Source organism: Cnephaeus nilssonii (genome assembly GCF_951640355.1).
Source record: "Cnephaeus nilssonii genome assembly, chromosome: 2".
NCBI classification, from domain to species: Eukaryota; Metazoa; Chordata; class Mammalia; order Chiroptera; family Vespertilionidae; genus Cnephaeus; species Cnephaeus nilssonii.
The window spans coordinates 26,770,774-26,787,883 of record NC_137073.1 but is presented as its reverse complement, the minus strand read 5'-3'; the positions used below and the strand labels follow the sequence as shown (position 1 = coordinate 26,787,883).

General features: G+C 51.5%; 1 protein-coding gene across 4 annotated transcripts in view; it reads right to left on the bottom strand.

The window, feature by feature from the left end:
- XYLT1 (xylosyltransferase 1) overlaps window positions 1-15,519 on the bottom strand; it is a 305,653-nt gene extending 290,134 nt beyond the window's left edge. For 3 of the 4 annotated variants that reach the window (XR_013813923.1, XR_013813924.1, XM_079779720.1), the window contains exon 1: window positions 15,029-15,518. Coding sequence is in view for 2 of the 4 variants with exons in the window: in XM_079779720.1 (XP_079635846.1) it covers window positions 15,029-15,385 (357 nt within the window). In the remaining 2 variants the exon portion in view is untranslated. Of the gene's footprint in view, window positions 1-15,028 lie in introns of all 4 variants that reach the window. The other variant, XM_079779721.1, reaches the window with a different exon arrangement.
- Window positions 15,520-17,110: the final 1,591 nt, after the last annotated feature.

Genomic DNA, 17,110 nt, shown 5'->3' with positions numbered 1-17,110 from the left:
AACAAACAACACTGGTTAAAACAATCCCTCCCCTAGATATATACCCGACAGTAACGTTCCCCAAACATTTGTTTACCGAAAAGACACGCGCGAGAATGTTCATAGCAGTGACCTTTGTAATGGTCCCAAATTGGAAACCTTCCAAATTCCTGTAAGCAGCATTTTTTGTACATTGTAGTATATTCCACAATGAAATATGATACAGTAATGTAAGTAAACAATTACAAACACATGAAACAATACAGATACAGGGTCAGCAAACTCATACAATTTTTTTTTTAATCCTCACCTGAGTGTATGTTTTTTATTGATTTGAGAGAGAAAGGAGGAGAGAGTGAGAGAGAAACATCTATCGGTTGCCTTCCGTATGCGCCCCGGATTGAACCGGGGATTGAACCCACAACCTAGGTATGTGCCCTGACCAGGAATCAAACCTGCAACCTTTTGGTGTACGAGACGATGCTCCAACCAAATGAGCCACCCAGCCAGGGCTCAGCAAACTTTTTCGTAAAGGCTCAGATAGTACATACCATGGTCTTTGTTGACAGTACTCAACTCTGCAAGTTATCGGGCAAAAGCAGCCATGGCCCCAATGTTCCTGAATGGATGTGGCCAAGTGCCAACCAATGTATGCACACTGAAATGTAATTTCATTATTTCTCACATCACGAAATATAATTCTTCTTTTCACTTTCCCCCCAAACATTTAAAAATGCAAACAACATTCTTAGCTCACAAGCCACAGGAGCAGACCAGGGGCCGAATCTGGCAGCAGGGCTGGAGTTTGCCAAAGCATAAAATAGTCTCACATAAACAATTTAAGCTCGCACAATGCTAGGCAAAACAAACCTGGCACAAAGGAGTGCCTACCGCAGGGTGCCATTTATAAATGGAGGCCACAGTCAACTCCTGGGGTCAGAAGTCTGGATAAAGGTTCCCCTTGGAGAGGTGGGAGGAGGAGGGGGAATGACAGGGATCCTGGGCGGTGAGGGGCGCTGTCATGCTCTGTGCTCTGGTTTTGGGTCTTGGTTACTCGAGCGTGGCCACTTGGTTGGCTGTACATGCATGACTCCTGCAAGTATGTTCTAATTCAAGAGAAATTTAGGAAAATCAAGGCGGGACCACCCAGTCCGCTTCAAACACAGAAATGTAGAGAGAACCACGGCCATCAAATTAACGGAATCCTTCGCTGTGACCAGGTATCCGTCAATGCTGGAGTACTGAGGAAGATTTAATCACTGAGGGCAGAGTTACATCACGTTTCCGCCAGCTGTTAATCATTTGCTTCCAGGTGAGGTGCATGTCAGGGTGTAGGGGGTGATGCTACCAGCGGATTGCGGTCAGGCTGTTTTCCTCCGTGTTTGTGGGAAAGGACGGTGGTGTTCACCCGGTTCCCAGCTCCTCCCCGCACGGAAATCTGCCGTCAGTACTGTTAGCGTACACAGCATCTGGCGACACACGTGACCTTCAACCTGCAGCAAAACCTGTGCTGGACCCACAGACGGGAGAAAGGCCAAGCCCGGCTTCCGATTGCATTCCGAGAGAATATGCAGTTAATTATTTTCTCTCACAGTCAGCAGCTGAGTCTCGCTGAAATCGTGCTTGTAATTATAGCTGTAATTATTATTTTAATACAAATCAGCAACTTATCAAAATATTACCCTGTAGATGCTGCCTCACTGCTGCCAGGCTATAGATGGAGGAGGTGCCACGGCCCCTGCCCTGCTCGGTGTGCCAGGACGGTGGGAACCTAGGTGAGGGTCCTTCCACCACAGCCAGCCGCCAGCTTCACCGGTGCCCAAGTGCACGGTCATGTCCATGCCTGTCCTCTCTTTAGAGATAGTGAGTCATGCTCTGCATTTTACATCATAGCTTGACTTTGGGAGACCTACTCAGTGCCGGTCTCAGTGGTTCCATCCAGGCAATGGGCAAACGATGACAACCCTTCCACAGAGCCACTCGGAAAAATTCCTAAATGAATCACTTGGTTAGAGCATTCTGTGCAGCACGCTCGTGGCATTGGACACACAGGCTCCCTGGTCACCTGACTTGAGTTCAAATTCCAAGTCCACGGCTCTGGGACTCTGAGCAAGTCCTTATTCTCTCTGTGCCCAGTTTCCTCGTCTGTGACTGGGAATAATGTCACAAGATTGTTGTAATGATTAGATGAGATAATCCACGAGATGTTGCTTTGCACAGTGCCTGGCACACAGTGAGCATTTAATAGGTAACAGCAATTATTGTTTTTATTATCATTAATTGTAGCTGTAAACTAAAATCCTAACAGCAGTCTTACAGGTAGCTCTAATAAGCAAAGCAGACTGGTGGCCCCGAGACAAAGAAGTGTCCCCTGTAGAGGAGTCTTCTTCCCTCCCGCAAATCATGACCTCTATGGTGAAAAAGGCCAGAACTTCAAATTTTTAAATAGGAAATCCGAATTCGATTTTTATTTGAAATCACTGATTTTAAACTGTTGGCCAGTAATTTAAATTTTTTAATTAAAAAAGAAGAGCCCAGCCAGAATGGCTCAGTGGTTGAGTGTCGACCTATGAGCTGGGAGGTAGCGGTTCGATTCCCAGTCAGGGCACATGCCCGGGTTGCGGGCTCGATTCCCAGTGTGGGGTGTGCAGGAGGCAGCACGTGGATGATTCTCTTTCATTATTGATGTTTCTTCCTCTCCCTCCTGCCCCTCTCTCTCTCTCAGAGAAGGAGGAGGAGGAGGAGGAGGAGGAAGAAACTATGCTGCCATCATCCCATCTGTAGCCCAGACCGGACCCACAGAAGCCGGTTCACTGGGTCAGAACTTTATAGTTTCCACTTTTGCTGGTGGATTATACCACCTGCTCACTGCAACAGAGTTCATTTGCTCCATGTGACATGTTTTCCCCTAAAAAAAAAAAAAAAGGCCGAAACAGTAGTCATCCTCTCACCTAAAAGGAGTTAATAACTCACTCAGCACCCATCTGCAAACCTCCCAAGTTTGCTCTTAACACCCCTCCTGACGTCATCTCCGCCTTGTTCTCTGTCATCACTGCATCTTCTAAACAAGAGGGAATCAGAGGGAACAACTCCACAACTACTACTCAATAGGACTAGAAGAAAAAGCAGGTAATGAGGGCATTTTACATCAGGACTGAATCTTCTGTGATGCCTGATGACAAGCAAATGGGGTTCTCTGTTAGCGTCTTTTATAGCAGCTGCCCCTTCTGAGCTGGGGAGAAAGGAGAGAGAGGAAGAGAGACCATGAATAGGCTTGTATTTCAAAGAGAACACCTGCAAAGCATGGTCCTGCATTAAAAAGTAAAGAGAACACAGCCACCAGTCTGGAAAAGAAAAAAAAAAAAGGATTTCCCATTACATCTCTAAGAATAATGCCCCATTTCACAAGAAAAGAAGAAAAAAAGAAAGAGAATAGCTTTTCCATGTCCCCAAAGAAATGAAGCTTATTGAGGTAACCACTGTATTACTTGATCCATCCAACCTGGTTTCAATACTGTCCTTAAATAATGTGTATGTCAGCTCCCCATCACCAAAAACATTTGTTTATTTTGTGAACCCGAGTCTGGCTGAGCGCTAAGACTTTGCGAAATTATGCCGTCCTTGGGCTCTGTTTGTATTGCTTCTCCCCTTGCTCGTTATAAAATGATTAGTTGTCTCTGCTGCCCTTTCAAATTGCCGTTCCAGTTATGCTGCAGTTCTGTTATCCTGGTTCGGAAGAGGAGAGAGAGTCTTGGCTCAGGGTTAAGTTAATGTAGTCATTTCGGGCCCATTTGGGGACCTATTCATCACAGATAATTCCGTGTTCAACACGTGGGTGACTTCAGTACAGACTCAACACGAAACGAACGAAGAGATGCACAGGAAGGGTCCAAGCCTAAGCCCAGAAGACGGGCCTGGGGAGCCCCATCACTGGGAGAAGCACAGACAGCAGCAGGGGCCATCAGAGAGGCCCTGACTGGGAGTGCACCTCGGAGGGACCCACAGCACAGCTCCTCCCAAGGTCTACCTTAAATCCTTTCCACTTGAACTTCCGGACAAAACAGCATGGCAATTTCCCAGAGGAGCAGGGTGTCTACAGTTTTCTTCTACATTTTTTTATTTTAAAACTTTTTCTCCATCACAGTTTACATTTAATATTATTTTGTATGAGTTTCAGGTGTACAGCATAGTGGTTAGACAATCAAACTACTTTACAGTGTTCCCTAGAAGCCGGGTGTCTTTAAAATGGTTAAGCCATGCCTTGGCGGGGTGGCTCAGGTGGTTTGAGTGTTGTCCAGTACACCAAAAAGTTGTAAGGGTTCAATTCCCAGTTGGGAGACAATCTATTGATGTTTTTGCTCTCAAATAGATGCTTCTCTCTCTCTCTCTCCCCCTTTCCTCTCTCTCTCTAAAATTCAAATAAAAATAATAATCCTATATAATAAAAGGCTAATATGCAAATAGACCAAACAGTGGAACAACCAAACAACCGGTTGCTATAACGTGTTCTGACCACCAGGGGGCGCACGCAGAACATGGCGGGTGTCAGCAGCAGGCGGCAGAGAGAGAACATGGTGGGCGTCGGCTGCAGTGGGATGGTGGAGCAGGTGAGCAGATGCGCCAGACCAAGGCTGGGCACCGGTCGCTATCATTGGGGTGAGCCTCTGGTGGTTACTGAAAATTCTTTGCTCCTGCATGCCGCAGCCCCGCCCGGCGCTCCCACCAGCTGACGACACTGGAGCCACTGTTCACACCTGCTGCCTGATCGCTCCGCACCATCAGTGGTGGGAGCGGTGGCTGCTGGCCCCCATCGTCCCTGAGGGCTTCTCCACCTCCCCCTGCTCCTGAGGGGCAATCGGGGCAGCAGCCGCTGCTTGTGCCCGCTGCTGGTGCTGGCCCCAATTGCTCCGCACCATCGCGGCAGCGGGAGCGAGGCTGCCAGCAGACAGGGGACCGGGGGCCGCTGCAGGAGGGGCCGGGCAGGGGGCATGGAGAATGGGCCAAGACCCGCCCCTGTGCCCACCGCAGCCTTGCGGCCCACAGTTCCTTTCAAGGTGCACAAGTTCGTGCACTGGGCCCCTAGTAATAATATAATAAATAAATAAAAATTATAAAAATAAAATGGTAAGCCACCACTGACAAAACCTTAAGTCATTCCATGACCTGGACAGTCATTCGCCATCCAAATTGAGCCAGGATTAAGATTAGAATCAGAGTTTGGGACTATCATTTATGTGTTTTCATTATGTGAACTAACTTCTTTTACTGAAATGCCAATTTACCCGCACAGTAGACAGTAGGAGCCCGAATGTTGTCATTTTGACTGTCTGGTTATATTTATATATTTTCTCTATTATTCATTCAAAGAAATATACAGCTATTACAAGTTTTAAAAAAATGTTCACCCAAGAAGCAGGGGTCGGTGCCGCCGGGACTCTGTGGATGCTCTGTCCCCCGGTCTGGGTGTGAGTTACCTGGGTGGGTTCCGTTCCTGAAAATTCTTCGAGCTGTACAGTTAGAATAATGGGCACTTTTGTATGTACAGTCTATTTCAGTTTTAAAAATCATTAAAAATATGCAAACTTTAAGGAATGAGTAGAGTTAGTGCAGATAGGAATAGAAACTCTTTATTAAGAGCTGCTATACGAGGCTTGCCCACGCAGCACCTTCAATCACTGCTATGTCAGGACTGGCGTGAACGCCATGCTTAGGATTCCTGGGGTCAGTCTGCAGCGCCTCTGGCCAAAGGGGTCCGTCCAAAATAAAGTACTCAACCAAAAATAAACAAAATTAATCCACCCAACGCACAATGAATCCTCTCGCATGGCCGCTTATGTTTCTCAGCACCCCAACTGCTTCTGTCACTACGCTTGTGACGACCTGACTTTTTAAAATGTTCTTGTTTGTTTTTTTGGGGGGGGTCATCCTACTCCCAGACCATAAACCGCAGGAGGACAGGGGCCCAGCTGTCTTACCAGTCCCCATCTTCACACAGAGTCCGGCCCCCAGCAGGCCCTCAGCCACTGTCTGGTGAATTAATGGGCAGACGGAGGAGCGGGGTGGGAAGCCTCGGTGGACTTTCCTCATTCATTCCCTCCTTGTCCCCAGGGGTTACAAGGCAACGTGAGGGGAGCACTGCCAACTGGTATGAACCTCTCGCATTCTTCTGCTCTGTGACCCCGTCTGACACTCGTACAGGGTTCTCTGAGCCTCCAAGCACTTTCTCGTCTGTTTAGTGAATTATATCCTCCCAAGGTGGTAAGGACCGCGGGCCTATTCACTCATCTGATGGACGTGCCAGGTCATCCCCAACAGAGTGGGCACCCATCCGAGGTGCTCCGGAATGTTCCATCCCTCCATGAGCCGGGCCCTGCCAGCTCTGAGGCCACTCTCCACATCCCAGCCCCTGTTACTGGGGGGCAAGGTTGTGGGGAGCACCAAAAGGGGAAGGTGGATGATTCGAAACAGCATCTTATACTCACCCCAACAAAGGGGAAACCAGCTGACCAAATTGTATATTTGACTGCATAATTGATTCAATTTTTGTTGCTGATGTTTCCTCCGTAATGGCTGCTGCGTATAAGAATTTGCATATTCTGAGTATAAGCCAACAGCCAGGGAGGGAAGGAAACCTCCACGGTGCCCACGGGAAGGCAGAGGCAGTTGAGGTACAGAAGTGCCGTGAGTAAGCCACATGGGGATAACTGAAAGGTGACCACAGATGCTTATTTTTAGCTCGTCACCGTGAACACGAAGCTCTTCCACACGAAGGCTGCAAACTCCACAGTCAAGAGGTCCGTCAGGGATCACAGGTGAAAGAGGAGACCTTGGGGGGCTCTGGGGAGCCTGGAGGGTCTCGGGGGAGCTCCTCCTCAGCTTGCCCAGTGGACAACAAGAAGGAATGTGAGCCCAGTGCTGCCGGACCTTGTGACTTTTTAAAGGCATTTCGAAAATCCACATTGTCTTACAACACATCCTAACCCCTACATGTCGGTGCCTTTCTAACTCGGTATACTGTGCGGGCCAAACACAACCTACCCAGGAGCCACGAATCGCCCCTCTTGCGAACACCTGCCATGGAAAAAAGTCAGGAGGCTGGCCATGAAGCAGAGCTGTGCCCCTGCACAGGCCCTTCCAGGTCGGTGCCCGCATGGCCCTGCCTGGCAGATGAAGACGTGACATGTCAGGTTGCATGACATGAATGGCAGAGCTCGGCTGTGAACCTCTGATGTCAGAGTACTGCCCCCCCCCAAACGGAACATCACATGACATGCCTCACAGGCCATTCAGCATCTGATCAACTGCTCCCCTGCAAACCTCGGGCAGCTCCCTGTTCATCGCTGGGCTCCTTATTCACCTAAAAGGAGAGGAGTGTGAACTCCACAAAGGCAGCAGTCCAGGCCTCGTGTCTGCCAGTTTGGGGGTTTTGGGAAACTCGAGAGCTTCAGGCCCCTGAATCACACTATTCCTGGCCCCTCCCAGTCCAGAGAACACCTTCCTCTTGAGTCCACAAGGCCACGATGGGGAAAGAAGATCAGCAATGAATTTGGACAGAACCTGAGAGAAACCTCTCTGTTCACAGTCCATCTATTAGCAGTGGCCCGAGCCCTCGCCTGCTGGACGAGTCTCCCAGAGAGCAGGGAGCGCATCTCCCTGTTCACAAAGGCAGGTCCAGTGCTGGGCTCAGTGCCTGGCATGCTCTAAGTGTTGGAGTAGAGGATGGGTGGGTGGATGGATAGGTGCATGTGAACAGATGGATGCATGTGTGGATGCATGAATAGATGGGTGCATGCGTTGCGGCATGAATGGATAGCAAGGAGGTGAAGGAAGGAGGGGCATGGAATAAAGGACTTACTGGCTCTGAATTGAGACTAAGAATGCAGGCTTTGGAATCACCACCAACCCTGAATTCCTAGTCTGGTCACTTCCCAGCTGTTTAACTTTCACCCAACTTATTGCCTTAGCTTTTATTATTTACTAGTGACCCGGTGCACAGATTCGTGCACATTGAAAGGAAATTAATTAGAAGGTGGCCTGCAGGGTGGGACTGAGCTAGACGGGCCGGACACGCCCTGGGGCCAACCTCCCGGGGTCCCTCCCGAGCCGGCCACACCTGGGGTGGCATCGTGGCTCAAAGGGCGTCTGCAGAGTGAGCGGGGTCCCTCCGGCAGGTGGGGTCCCGGTCCCGGAGTGTTAGAGGGCACTCTGCAAAGTTGCTGTTGAACAGGGTGTGGAACACAAATGTAAGTGTGCACTAAACCAGATTCAGGGCCAACAGTGCCCCAGCAACAACATACAACATAACACACAGCTGAAGGTGGAATCACACGGCCCTGCGAGGAATTGGGCTCCCTCCTTTCTGGTTTCAGGGTGCATCACCCAAGAACTGCCAAGTCACTGCAGCTCGGCAGCTCCTGCGTTGCGCATCTGCCCCCTGGTGGTCAGTGTGCATCATAGCGACTGGTCGGATGGACACTTAGCATATTAGCCTTTTATATATATAGATAATCAGTAAAATAGAGGTGCGACTAATAGCCCTTAACTTGCAGGAAGTTGTAAGGATTCAATAAGATCATGTCTTTCTGGTGCAAGGTAAACATTCAATAGAGAGAAATCCCCTTTCTCCTCCTCATTATTACAGTTTACAGTGTCTGTGCCCCAGTGGGCAATCTTCCCATCAATCTCTCCGCCCAATAAATTGGACTCCCTTGGGCTTAAACAATGTGCCTCGGGGCCAAGGATTACAGCAAAGGATTTCCAGGGAGAAGTGCTTGTCATTAGCGTCCATGACACATTAGCCTGGATTAGATGCCCAGATAAGCCAGCAGTCACCTGGCTGGGACAAACCAGACATGAGACATAACACATCCATTTTGTTGCCTTCAGAGGGTCCCAAAGGACTCAAGAAGGCCCTTCGGGGACATTCTTCCCCTCCTGGCCGGGTGTGTGGATGCCAGTCTACATTATTGAAGGGGTTAAGGTGACACACACATCCTGCCCCTGTCCCTGTCACCTTCTTGGTAATGTCTCTGGCTTCCCTTAGGGGAGTGGCAACCCTAACCACAGGGATCAGAGGGGCACAACCTGATGCATATCTGCGGGCAAACGGGTAGTTTCTGTTGCAGGCAGAAGAGGTGCCCACAAGACAATCGGACTGCATGTTCTTAGAGATAACACCCTGCTGCACCCAGTCTCCTGGGGCAAGTCGGGGGCTCCGCCGGAGAGAACCACAGAGCCAATTACCGAGGTGAGCGGAGCATCAGGAAGCCTGCTGGGGAGGAATGAAAGCCGTTTCCACTGGCCAAGGACCTTTGCACAGTTCCCTCTCCCCCCTCCTCCCCTGGCTAGAGAGAGCTGAATTCAGAACGCTTTCCTCCAGCCAACTTGGCAGTTGGAGTTCAGTCACTCCCAGGGATGCGCTCCGTGTGTTTCACTATAGCGGGATACCTTCTTCTCCAGGGACCGCTGGGGCCGTCCCTGGTGCTGGGCATGGTGCCCAAATCAACTACTTATGTGTGTCCTTAAATGAGTTCCATGATTCCAAGGTTGTGGACCTTTGCAAGATGCTTGTATAAGGGACGCTGTAGAGCAGAGTGGTTAAGAGCACAGACTGCCTGGGTTCAAATCCCTGCTCTGCCATTAATAGCGGTGCACCTTGGGCAAGCTGGTTAAGCTCCTTATGCCTCAGTCTCCTCACTGTAGCATGAGGTATAAATGAGTTAATAATTGTAAAACACCAAGAACAGGATTGGTTGCATTAAGCACCATGACTGTTGGCTATTGAAGTTACAATAGTACATGCCTTTAAAGAATAAATGTGTTAATGTATACAAAGGGCTTAAAACAGTGCCTGGCACATTATAACAGCTCTATAGACATTATTATTATGGTTGTTGTTGTTATTATTATTACCCTTCTACTTATCTCTTTATTTAAGGGCCAGAGTCAATAAAAACTGTGTATCTGCTCTTTTTCCAGGGTTGACAATAAGAAGTGAGAAGAGAGATCTGAAGATTCTCTTTTAGGGTTTTTCAAAGAACTGCACAGACAAGGAGCTCAGAAATCTGTCCATCAATTGGAATGGAGGCAGACCTGGGTATGGAGCCCAGTCCTGCTCTTCCCCAGCAGTATAAGCTGCTTCCCCTCTCTGAGCCTCAGTTTCTTCATCTGTGAAATGGGAACAACAGTTGGGAATAGTCACCGAGACAGTGAGGTGATATCTGCAAAACCCTCATTATTCCTGCCACACAACTGACAACATAAGACCAGCAATTTCTAGCCAAATGTCCTTCGTTTCTGAGTTGGATAACACCTTCTTCCACCCTGTATTTTTTTGGGGGGTGGTGGGTGAGCATAACGTACTCAAAATACCTAAAGGATGCCTGGCATACAGCTGGCACTTAATAAATGTTACGGTCCTCCCCCTACCACATTCCATCCTGCTCCAAGGATCAACACACAGGAGACAATGCTTTCTACTGCCGTGGGTTTCTCTCAAAACGCTACTTGGCTGGGGAAAATGGATGCTAATTGTGAAAAAAAAAATTGCTTATTTTCAAACATACTATGAGTTTCTTTTTTAAAGAATAGCTCACATCCCTTCCCTTTAAACTTGGGTTTTGCAGGGGTTGAGTTTGTGATTGCTTTCTTTTTTTATTTTTCCCAAAGTATTTTCTCTTTGTTTCTGATAGATGGGGACCAGGGTCCATAAAAATGGGGAGATACAAAGGAAAACAAATGAGAGAGTTGTCCTCAGTGCAGTCTTAGGGCAGTATTAACCAAAAGACAGAGAGGAGGCAGTCCTTGTCCCAGGCAGGCGGTCATGTTGGCACTGCGCATGCCAGTCCTTCTGCGCCTAGATTTATGGCCCACTGGCCACACGCAGCTCTGAGCAGGAAGCAGACCTTTACCACAGAGATATGCTTAAGGATATTTTGTTTTCTGGAAAACAGTAATAGGCCTTTTGTCATTCAACCTCTGGAAGGTTTTCTTTTGTTAATTGACAAACTAGAGAGAAAGTCTAAAGTGCAGAGAGACTGGAGCAAAGTATATATAGGGTAGAGCAAAAGTAGGCTTACAGTTGTTCGTATGGAAAATAATACAATAATGAATAAATAATGATATAAGAATAAACTGTTTTGCATACTCACAGCTGCAAATCCACTTTTGCACCACCCTATGTGTGTATATGTGTGTGTGTGTGTGTATAGATATATACACACACATACTATATACACACTTTGAATAATTATAAAGGCAGTGTTCATTAAAACACATTTCATTTTCAAAATGTAATAGAAGCTACAGACATTGTTTGTATACATTTTGGGGGGACACCCTGTATATACAAAACATATATGTATACCTATGTGCATAATCATTTCTCCTTTTATTTATCTATTTTATTTAACATTTTCCAGTATGTGATTAAGCAGATGGCAACATTTGCAGGAAGGTAAATATTGTTCAATGATGCATATTTCTGTATACAAAGTGTAATGCATTGCTCAAGCAAAATAAAACTCCATTGAGAGTGTGAAGGAAAAAAAAACAAACCGTCAATAAAATACCCTCTGTTCTCTGTGGTCTCAAAACATTTGGATAGAAAGAAAAGCTACGCCTCTGAGGCTGTTGGAACCAGAGGCGTTCTGCATACAGTGAACCGATTTTTCAAAGTCGCTGCCAGTGTCTGAAAACATCCTGAGTTATCTGAGCAATGTGAAGTATGAGGAATTTCTGCAGAAAAATCAACATTTCTAAGGGGTCAGACAATACAGAAACCATTTCACTTTAAGTGTGTGTATGCGTATGGGTGTGTTCAAGGGTAATAAAAATTAGGTTTCTTAAATGAAACTTACTGAGTAACAATTTATCTAAGGGCACAAGCAATAAACGCGAGGACTGCAAGAAGTTCACTGGAGGCAAAGGGGAAAAAATAAACATCCCTTACGTTAACACACACAATTGTCCTTCATTTTCTCCAAATCTATTCAGAACTGCAGTTTGATCTTTTTGACAAGTCTCCCCATGGTCCCCTCCCTTTAGAGGTGAGCCCATCTGTTTCTCAAATTCTAAAATGACAGTAAAATCCACAGCTTACTGGGGACTCAATGAAAAAATATCAGTGTCACAGTCACAAAACAACTACAATCCAGCCAATAATTCTAATGGTTAAGAGCTTTGAAAGAAGCGGAGAGGAAAGAGGAAGTCTGCAAATCTTTTAGGGATATGCCCAGCTTGCCACCATCCTAGCACTCTCTGTCTCTGTCTGCCGGAGAAACTGGGTGTTTCCTCTTGTTTTCTTAAAATGTACCCAAAATACAATCCGCTCCCTCGATGGGGGTGCAGCTCCTCAAACATCAAAGGTACAAGTGCAAAAGCTCTGGGGCGGGTGGGCAGAAGGAAGCAGCAAGGTCTGGTTTAGAACATGCTCTGTGCTCCGTGCCTGCCTGAGGCTCTCTGGGACATACCCACCGCCACCGCCAGGGCCCAGATTCTGTCTGCGTGCAAGAAGCAACAGTGCCCATCCCACCCCAGACTTCAACAGAGCAGAGATTAAGCACCATCTCCCAAGCACGTGCCTCACCAGCTCTTTACAAGAGCCATCTGGAAAATCACAGGTCTTTTTTTTTTTTTTTAATGTCCCTTTCCTGAATCCAGCTCCAAAGCATCATGCCAGCAGCCTCAGCAGGGTCTGCAAACAAACCGCGTGTTGCCAGGGCCTCAGTGGCTGGCAAAAAACGGTCTGGTCCTCTCCGAGCTTGCAACCCAAGCTCAGGAGACACCAGACTTTGGGAACAGCCTGCCCCCTTCTGGTCTCCTTGAGCTCCATGGAAGGGCAGGAGCTGGGGAGGGGGCGGGGAGGGGGCGCGCACACAACCAGAGGAGGACAGACCCCTGGCCCCATCTGGCAAGTCTGTACTGATTTCAGGATCCAGCAGGGCATGAGGTTACAAGGGGGCGGGGGAGAAGGGAGGGGAGAGGAGACAGACAAGCAGATAAAATAAAATACAAATCCAGGAGACACAACAATGAACAACAGTATGGTAGACAGCCAAGAAAGGGGGGGGGGGGCAGAATAAAATACAGACATATACGTCTATATCGGAAGGTGAAGAAATTGAGACTGGGAGATAGGGATGGGGGACAGTAACTGAACTTGCAGATCAAAGCAGAGTTTCAGAAAAGCAAAGCAACTTTGCTGCTGGCATTCCAAAGGACTAAAAAAGGAAAACTGGCCGTCTCCCACCCGCCTTCCCATTGCAAACCTCTCTGTGGCTGAGCTGGGAGGCGAGGGAGCAGGACACTGAACTGAACGCACAAAACGGGGAAAGGGATAGAGAACTCAACTGTCAGGGACCCTGGGAGAAACTTGCCAGCCAGACCTCCTTCCTCCTCTCTACTAGTTTCAACAGGTGGGTATTTGCACCCAAAGGCACCTCCGGGCGCTGGTCTGAACCCCAGACGCAAAGGACACAGGAAGCCCCATGCCCATGCTGCCTGTTCCCACATGGGATCAGCAGAGCACATCCTGAACCCCTCCCGCCCACCTCCCAGTGGGGCCCTAAATCCAGAAAGAATTTCTGCCCAAACACATCACTATCCACTCCTGGATTCAAAGGCAAATCCGAGAGCTCCCTTTGCTGGAAGTAAGAGGCTGCTGGACACGGGGAATGTTCTGGTTCTCCATCAGGAATCTCAACCCACTCTCCTACCCCCAAAAATGAGGGAATGACGGCTCCCTGCTACCCACACAGACCAGCCAGCGCTCTGTGACAGGACATCATCGCGTCCTCAGCTCGGCGGCACAAAGAGCTGCACTCTGGCAAAGAGGGTCGCCTAGACTCAAAGAAGTTTAGCAGATCAACACGCCTCACCCTGTGTCCGAAGGCAGCCTTCAGTGAAGGCTCCCGAAGTGGCAAATGACAGAGACATGTGCTAAGTGCCTAGGGATCCTGAAAACTACCCCTCGGTTATCCAATAACCCCCACGAGCTTAGGAGAGGGCCCCAAGCCAAGAGCCGTGATGAAGATAAAGACAGACACACAGCTCTGGTGATGCCTTTCAGACAGACACACCCACCGGCACTGAAACCCTGGCCCAGAGGTGGGGACTCTGACCTCCGGTTCGCTGAGCTCCGAGTGCAGTGGGCTCAGCAAAGCAGCCCAAGGAAGGTACGCAAGACACCCCTGGAGGCATTGGGGACCGTAGGAGGGCAACCAGATGGCTCCAGGAGACCCATGGAAGGAGCGGTTGCAGAGCCCAGACTGTCACACCCGGAGAGCACAGAAAACCCAGAGCGGCCCAAGTCATGATGGCAGGGCGGGACACAGCCGGTGATAGGAGATAGGAATCAGCTCCACGCGCCACAGAGAGCCAGCGACACCATCTAGGAGGCTGGCCATGCCCTGACCCTGGGCAGCAGGGTGAGGAGAGTCAGAGAGGGCACAAGGAGAGGGCAAGGTGAGAGACAGACACCCAGATGAGAGGAAGACCCAAAGTAAGGCTAGGCACCCCCGCTGAGTCTTGATTCGGGGACAGGGCCGGCGACATGGGACACTGTACCCAGACCCCTCTCAGGCCGGGGCAAAGCAACGCGGCGGCCAGCGGGCACTGAGTTGTCTGCGCCCAGCTCGCTAAACACCGAGATGCTGCGAGAGCCACGGTGAGCAGCGGCTGAAGATCGCGGGCACCATCCACTCACTCAGACAGGGTCCGAGGCACCAACACCCACATGCGTAGAGCAAGTCGGAGCGTCCAGAAAGAGTGACGAGGAGCAGGCACCCAGCCAGCTCCCGTAACCCCCAAAGCGCCTCCTCGGGAGATAACTTCCCCAGACCCCAAGGGGGCAGTCCTTAGACTCGGGATGGGGCAGCCCCTGGCCCCTCAGCCTTGTCAGCCACCCCACCCCTCCTGCCAAAGGGATGGGGAGCCAGCAGGCTGGGGGAGTCCCAGGCTGGAGACCAGGGCGCCAGGGGTGGGGGGCGTGGGGCCAGGGCTGCTCGGCTGCCTCCCTTCCTCCCGGACGCCAGGCGAAGGGGCATCTTACCAGCGCCCGCGGGGGCAGCGCCCCCCGACTGGCCAGCTGCTGCGCCCGGGGTTCTCCGGCGCCGCCTGCCCGCGCCCGCGCCGGGGGCCCCCGTCCTCCGCGGCCGCCGCCACCGCCTCCTCCTCGGGCTGCAGCCGGCTCGGCGGGCAGGTCCCGGCGTTCGCGGCGCGGGGAAGGCGCCGGGGGCGGCTGCTCGGCGCCGCCGGCCGCTGCGCCCCCGAGGCGCTCGCCGGCCCCGGAGTCGAGGCTGCTGAAATTCCACACGACCAGCGTCTGCAGCAGCAGCACGGTGAGCGCCGCGAGCAGCGCCGAGTGCGACCGCCGGGCCAGCCTCCGGGCGCACGGCGCCGCCACCATCTTCGGAGCGCGGCGGGCGAGCGGGGCGCGGGGACCCCTGGGCTCCGGGCCGCCCCCGCGCTCCCCGTGCCTCCCGCGGCCGCCGGCCGCCGCTCGGGCTCCCGCTCGGGCCGCCGCCGCCGCCGCCGCCGCCGCCTCGGCTCGCCGCTGCTCCTCCTCCGCCGCCGCCGCCGCCGCTGCCGCCGCCTCCACCGCCGCGGCGCGGAGTTTTCAGACGGGCAGGGACCCGGACGTCACCAGGAGGAGGGGAGGCGGGAGGCGGGAGCGGGAGGCCGCGCAGGGGGCGCCGGCGCGCGCGCGGGGATCGGCGCGCAGGGACAGGGGGGCCCAGCCCGCGGGGCTTCCCCTCCCACACCCTCTCCCGGAGGGGCGGGGGGCGGGCGACAGGACAGGCTCGGGGGTCGGGGGCCTGGGTGGAGAAGGGCGGGGCCTGGGGCGGAGCGAGGGAGGAAAAGGAGGGAAAGGAAGGGGGTGGGGGCAGACAGACAGGGCAGACCCCCACCAGGACCGGAGTGAGAGTGGGGTAGGGGGAAGGGGACCAGTTCCCGCGGCGGAGAAAACGAGGCGGGGGCAGAAAAACCGAGGGAGCTTTGGGTGAGGGTGGGCCCGCTCAGAACCCCGGGGAGGCGGGCGGGGAAGATCTGGGGGTCCCGAGATCCTGCCTTCCCTGTGGGAAGCCAGCACGAGGCAGAGGAGTGGAGCAGGCTGCCCGCCCTGGAGTTTGCGGTCCGGGATCCTCTCTGCGCACAAAGACTGCTTGGCAGGTGGAGACGTGAGGGGACGTTCAGGAGTGTCAGAGCCACGGAAGCGTCTCACGCAGAGGATCCTTGGATCCCGGGCTGGAAGGGGCAGGGAGGAGGCTGTGGATGAGCCTCTGTGAGTGACTTCTGAATCACACCCACCCCCTAGAGCCAAGGATGTCCTAAGTGCTTCATTGAGTCACTTCTTTGCTCCCTAAGGACGCACAGGGCCAAGAGACTCTAAACCCAGTTGGCAAGCAAGTGCTTTCGTGGGGAAAGGGAGACCCCGTGGAGTTTCTCAACCTTCACAGGCTCCAAGTCCCAAAGTCTGGCACCTGAGCCTTCCACCAGGTCCTTCTTCCCAAGCCTGCAGAAGCCTGCCTTCCAGCTGGGCAGAGCTCAGCTCGTGGGGGAGCAGGTCTTGCCACGTAAAGTGGAGTTCTTTTCCATTCGCGCTGGACTATTCCGGTGACCTTGAGCCAGGAGAGCTCCTCCCTGGGCCTGAGCTTTCCTCCTCTGTCAATGAGGGTTTAGACTGGGGATCCCCAAAGGATTCGAGTTTCATCCCCAGCCTTTCTCTGACTCAGTCTTCCCGTCTTCCCCTCCCTTGTCCTCTGGTCCAAGGCTTTCTACACAGCAGCCCTGAACACACAGGCAGGATGGGGGCAGGAATTAACACCAGGAGAATACAAATAGCAGGTCAAATGCCCAGTTTGAGAATTGGGTTACTCGAAGTGAGTGTGTTGCATCTTGTCCCCTGTACTTTTAAATCTCATCCTTATTTGTAAAAAGAAGATAGTGGAGGAATAAAGGGGATCCATCAGAGAAGGAGGCAGGGAGGGCAAAGAGATCATTTTGTTCACACAACAGGAGTCCATGAACATCCAACTGTGTTAGACACAGGTGCAGGCATCCACAGGTGAGTAAGGCTGAGTCAGTCTCCCCTTCACCAAGCCGGGGTCTAGAGGAGGAGCCAGACATAGAT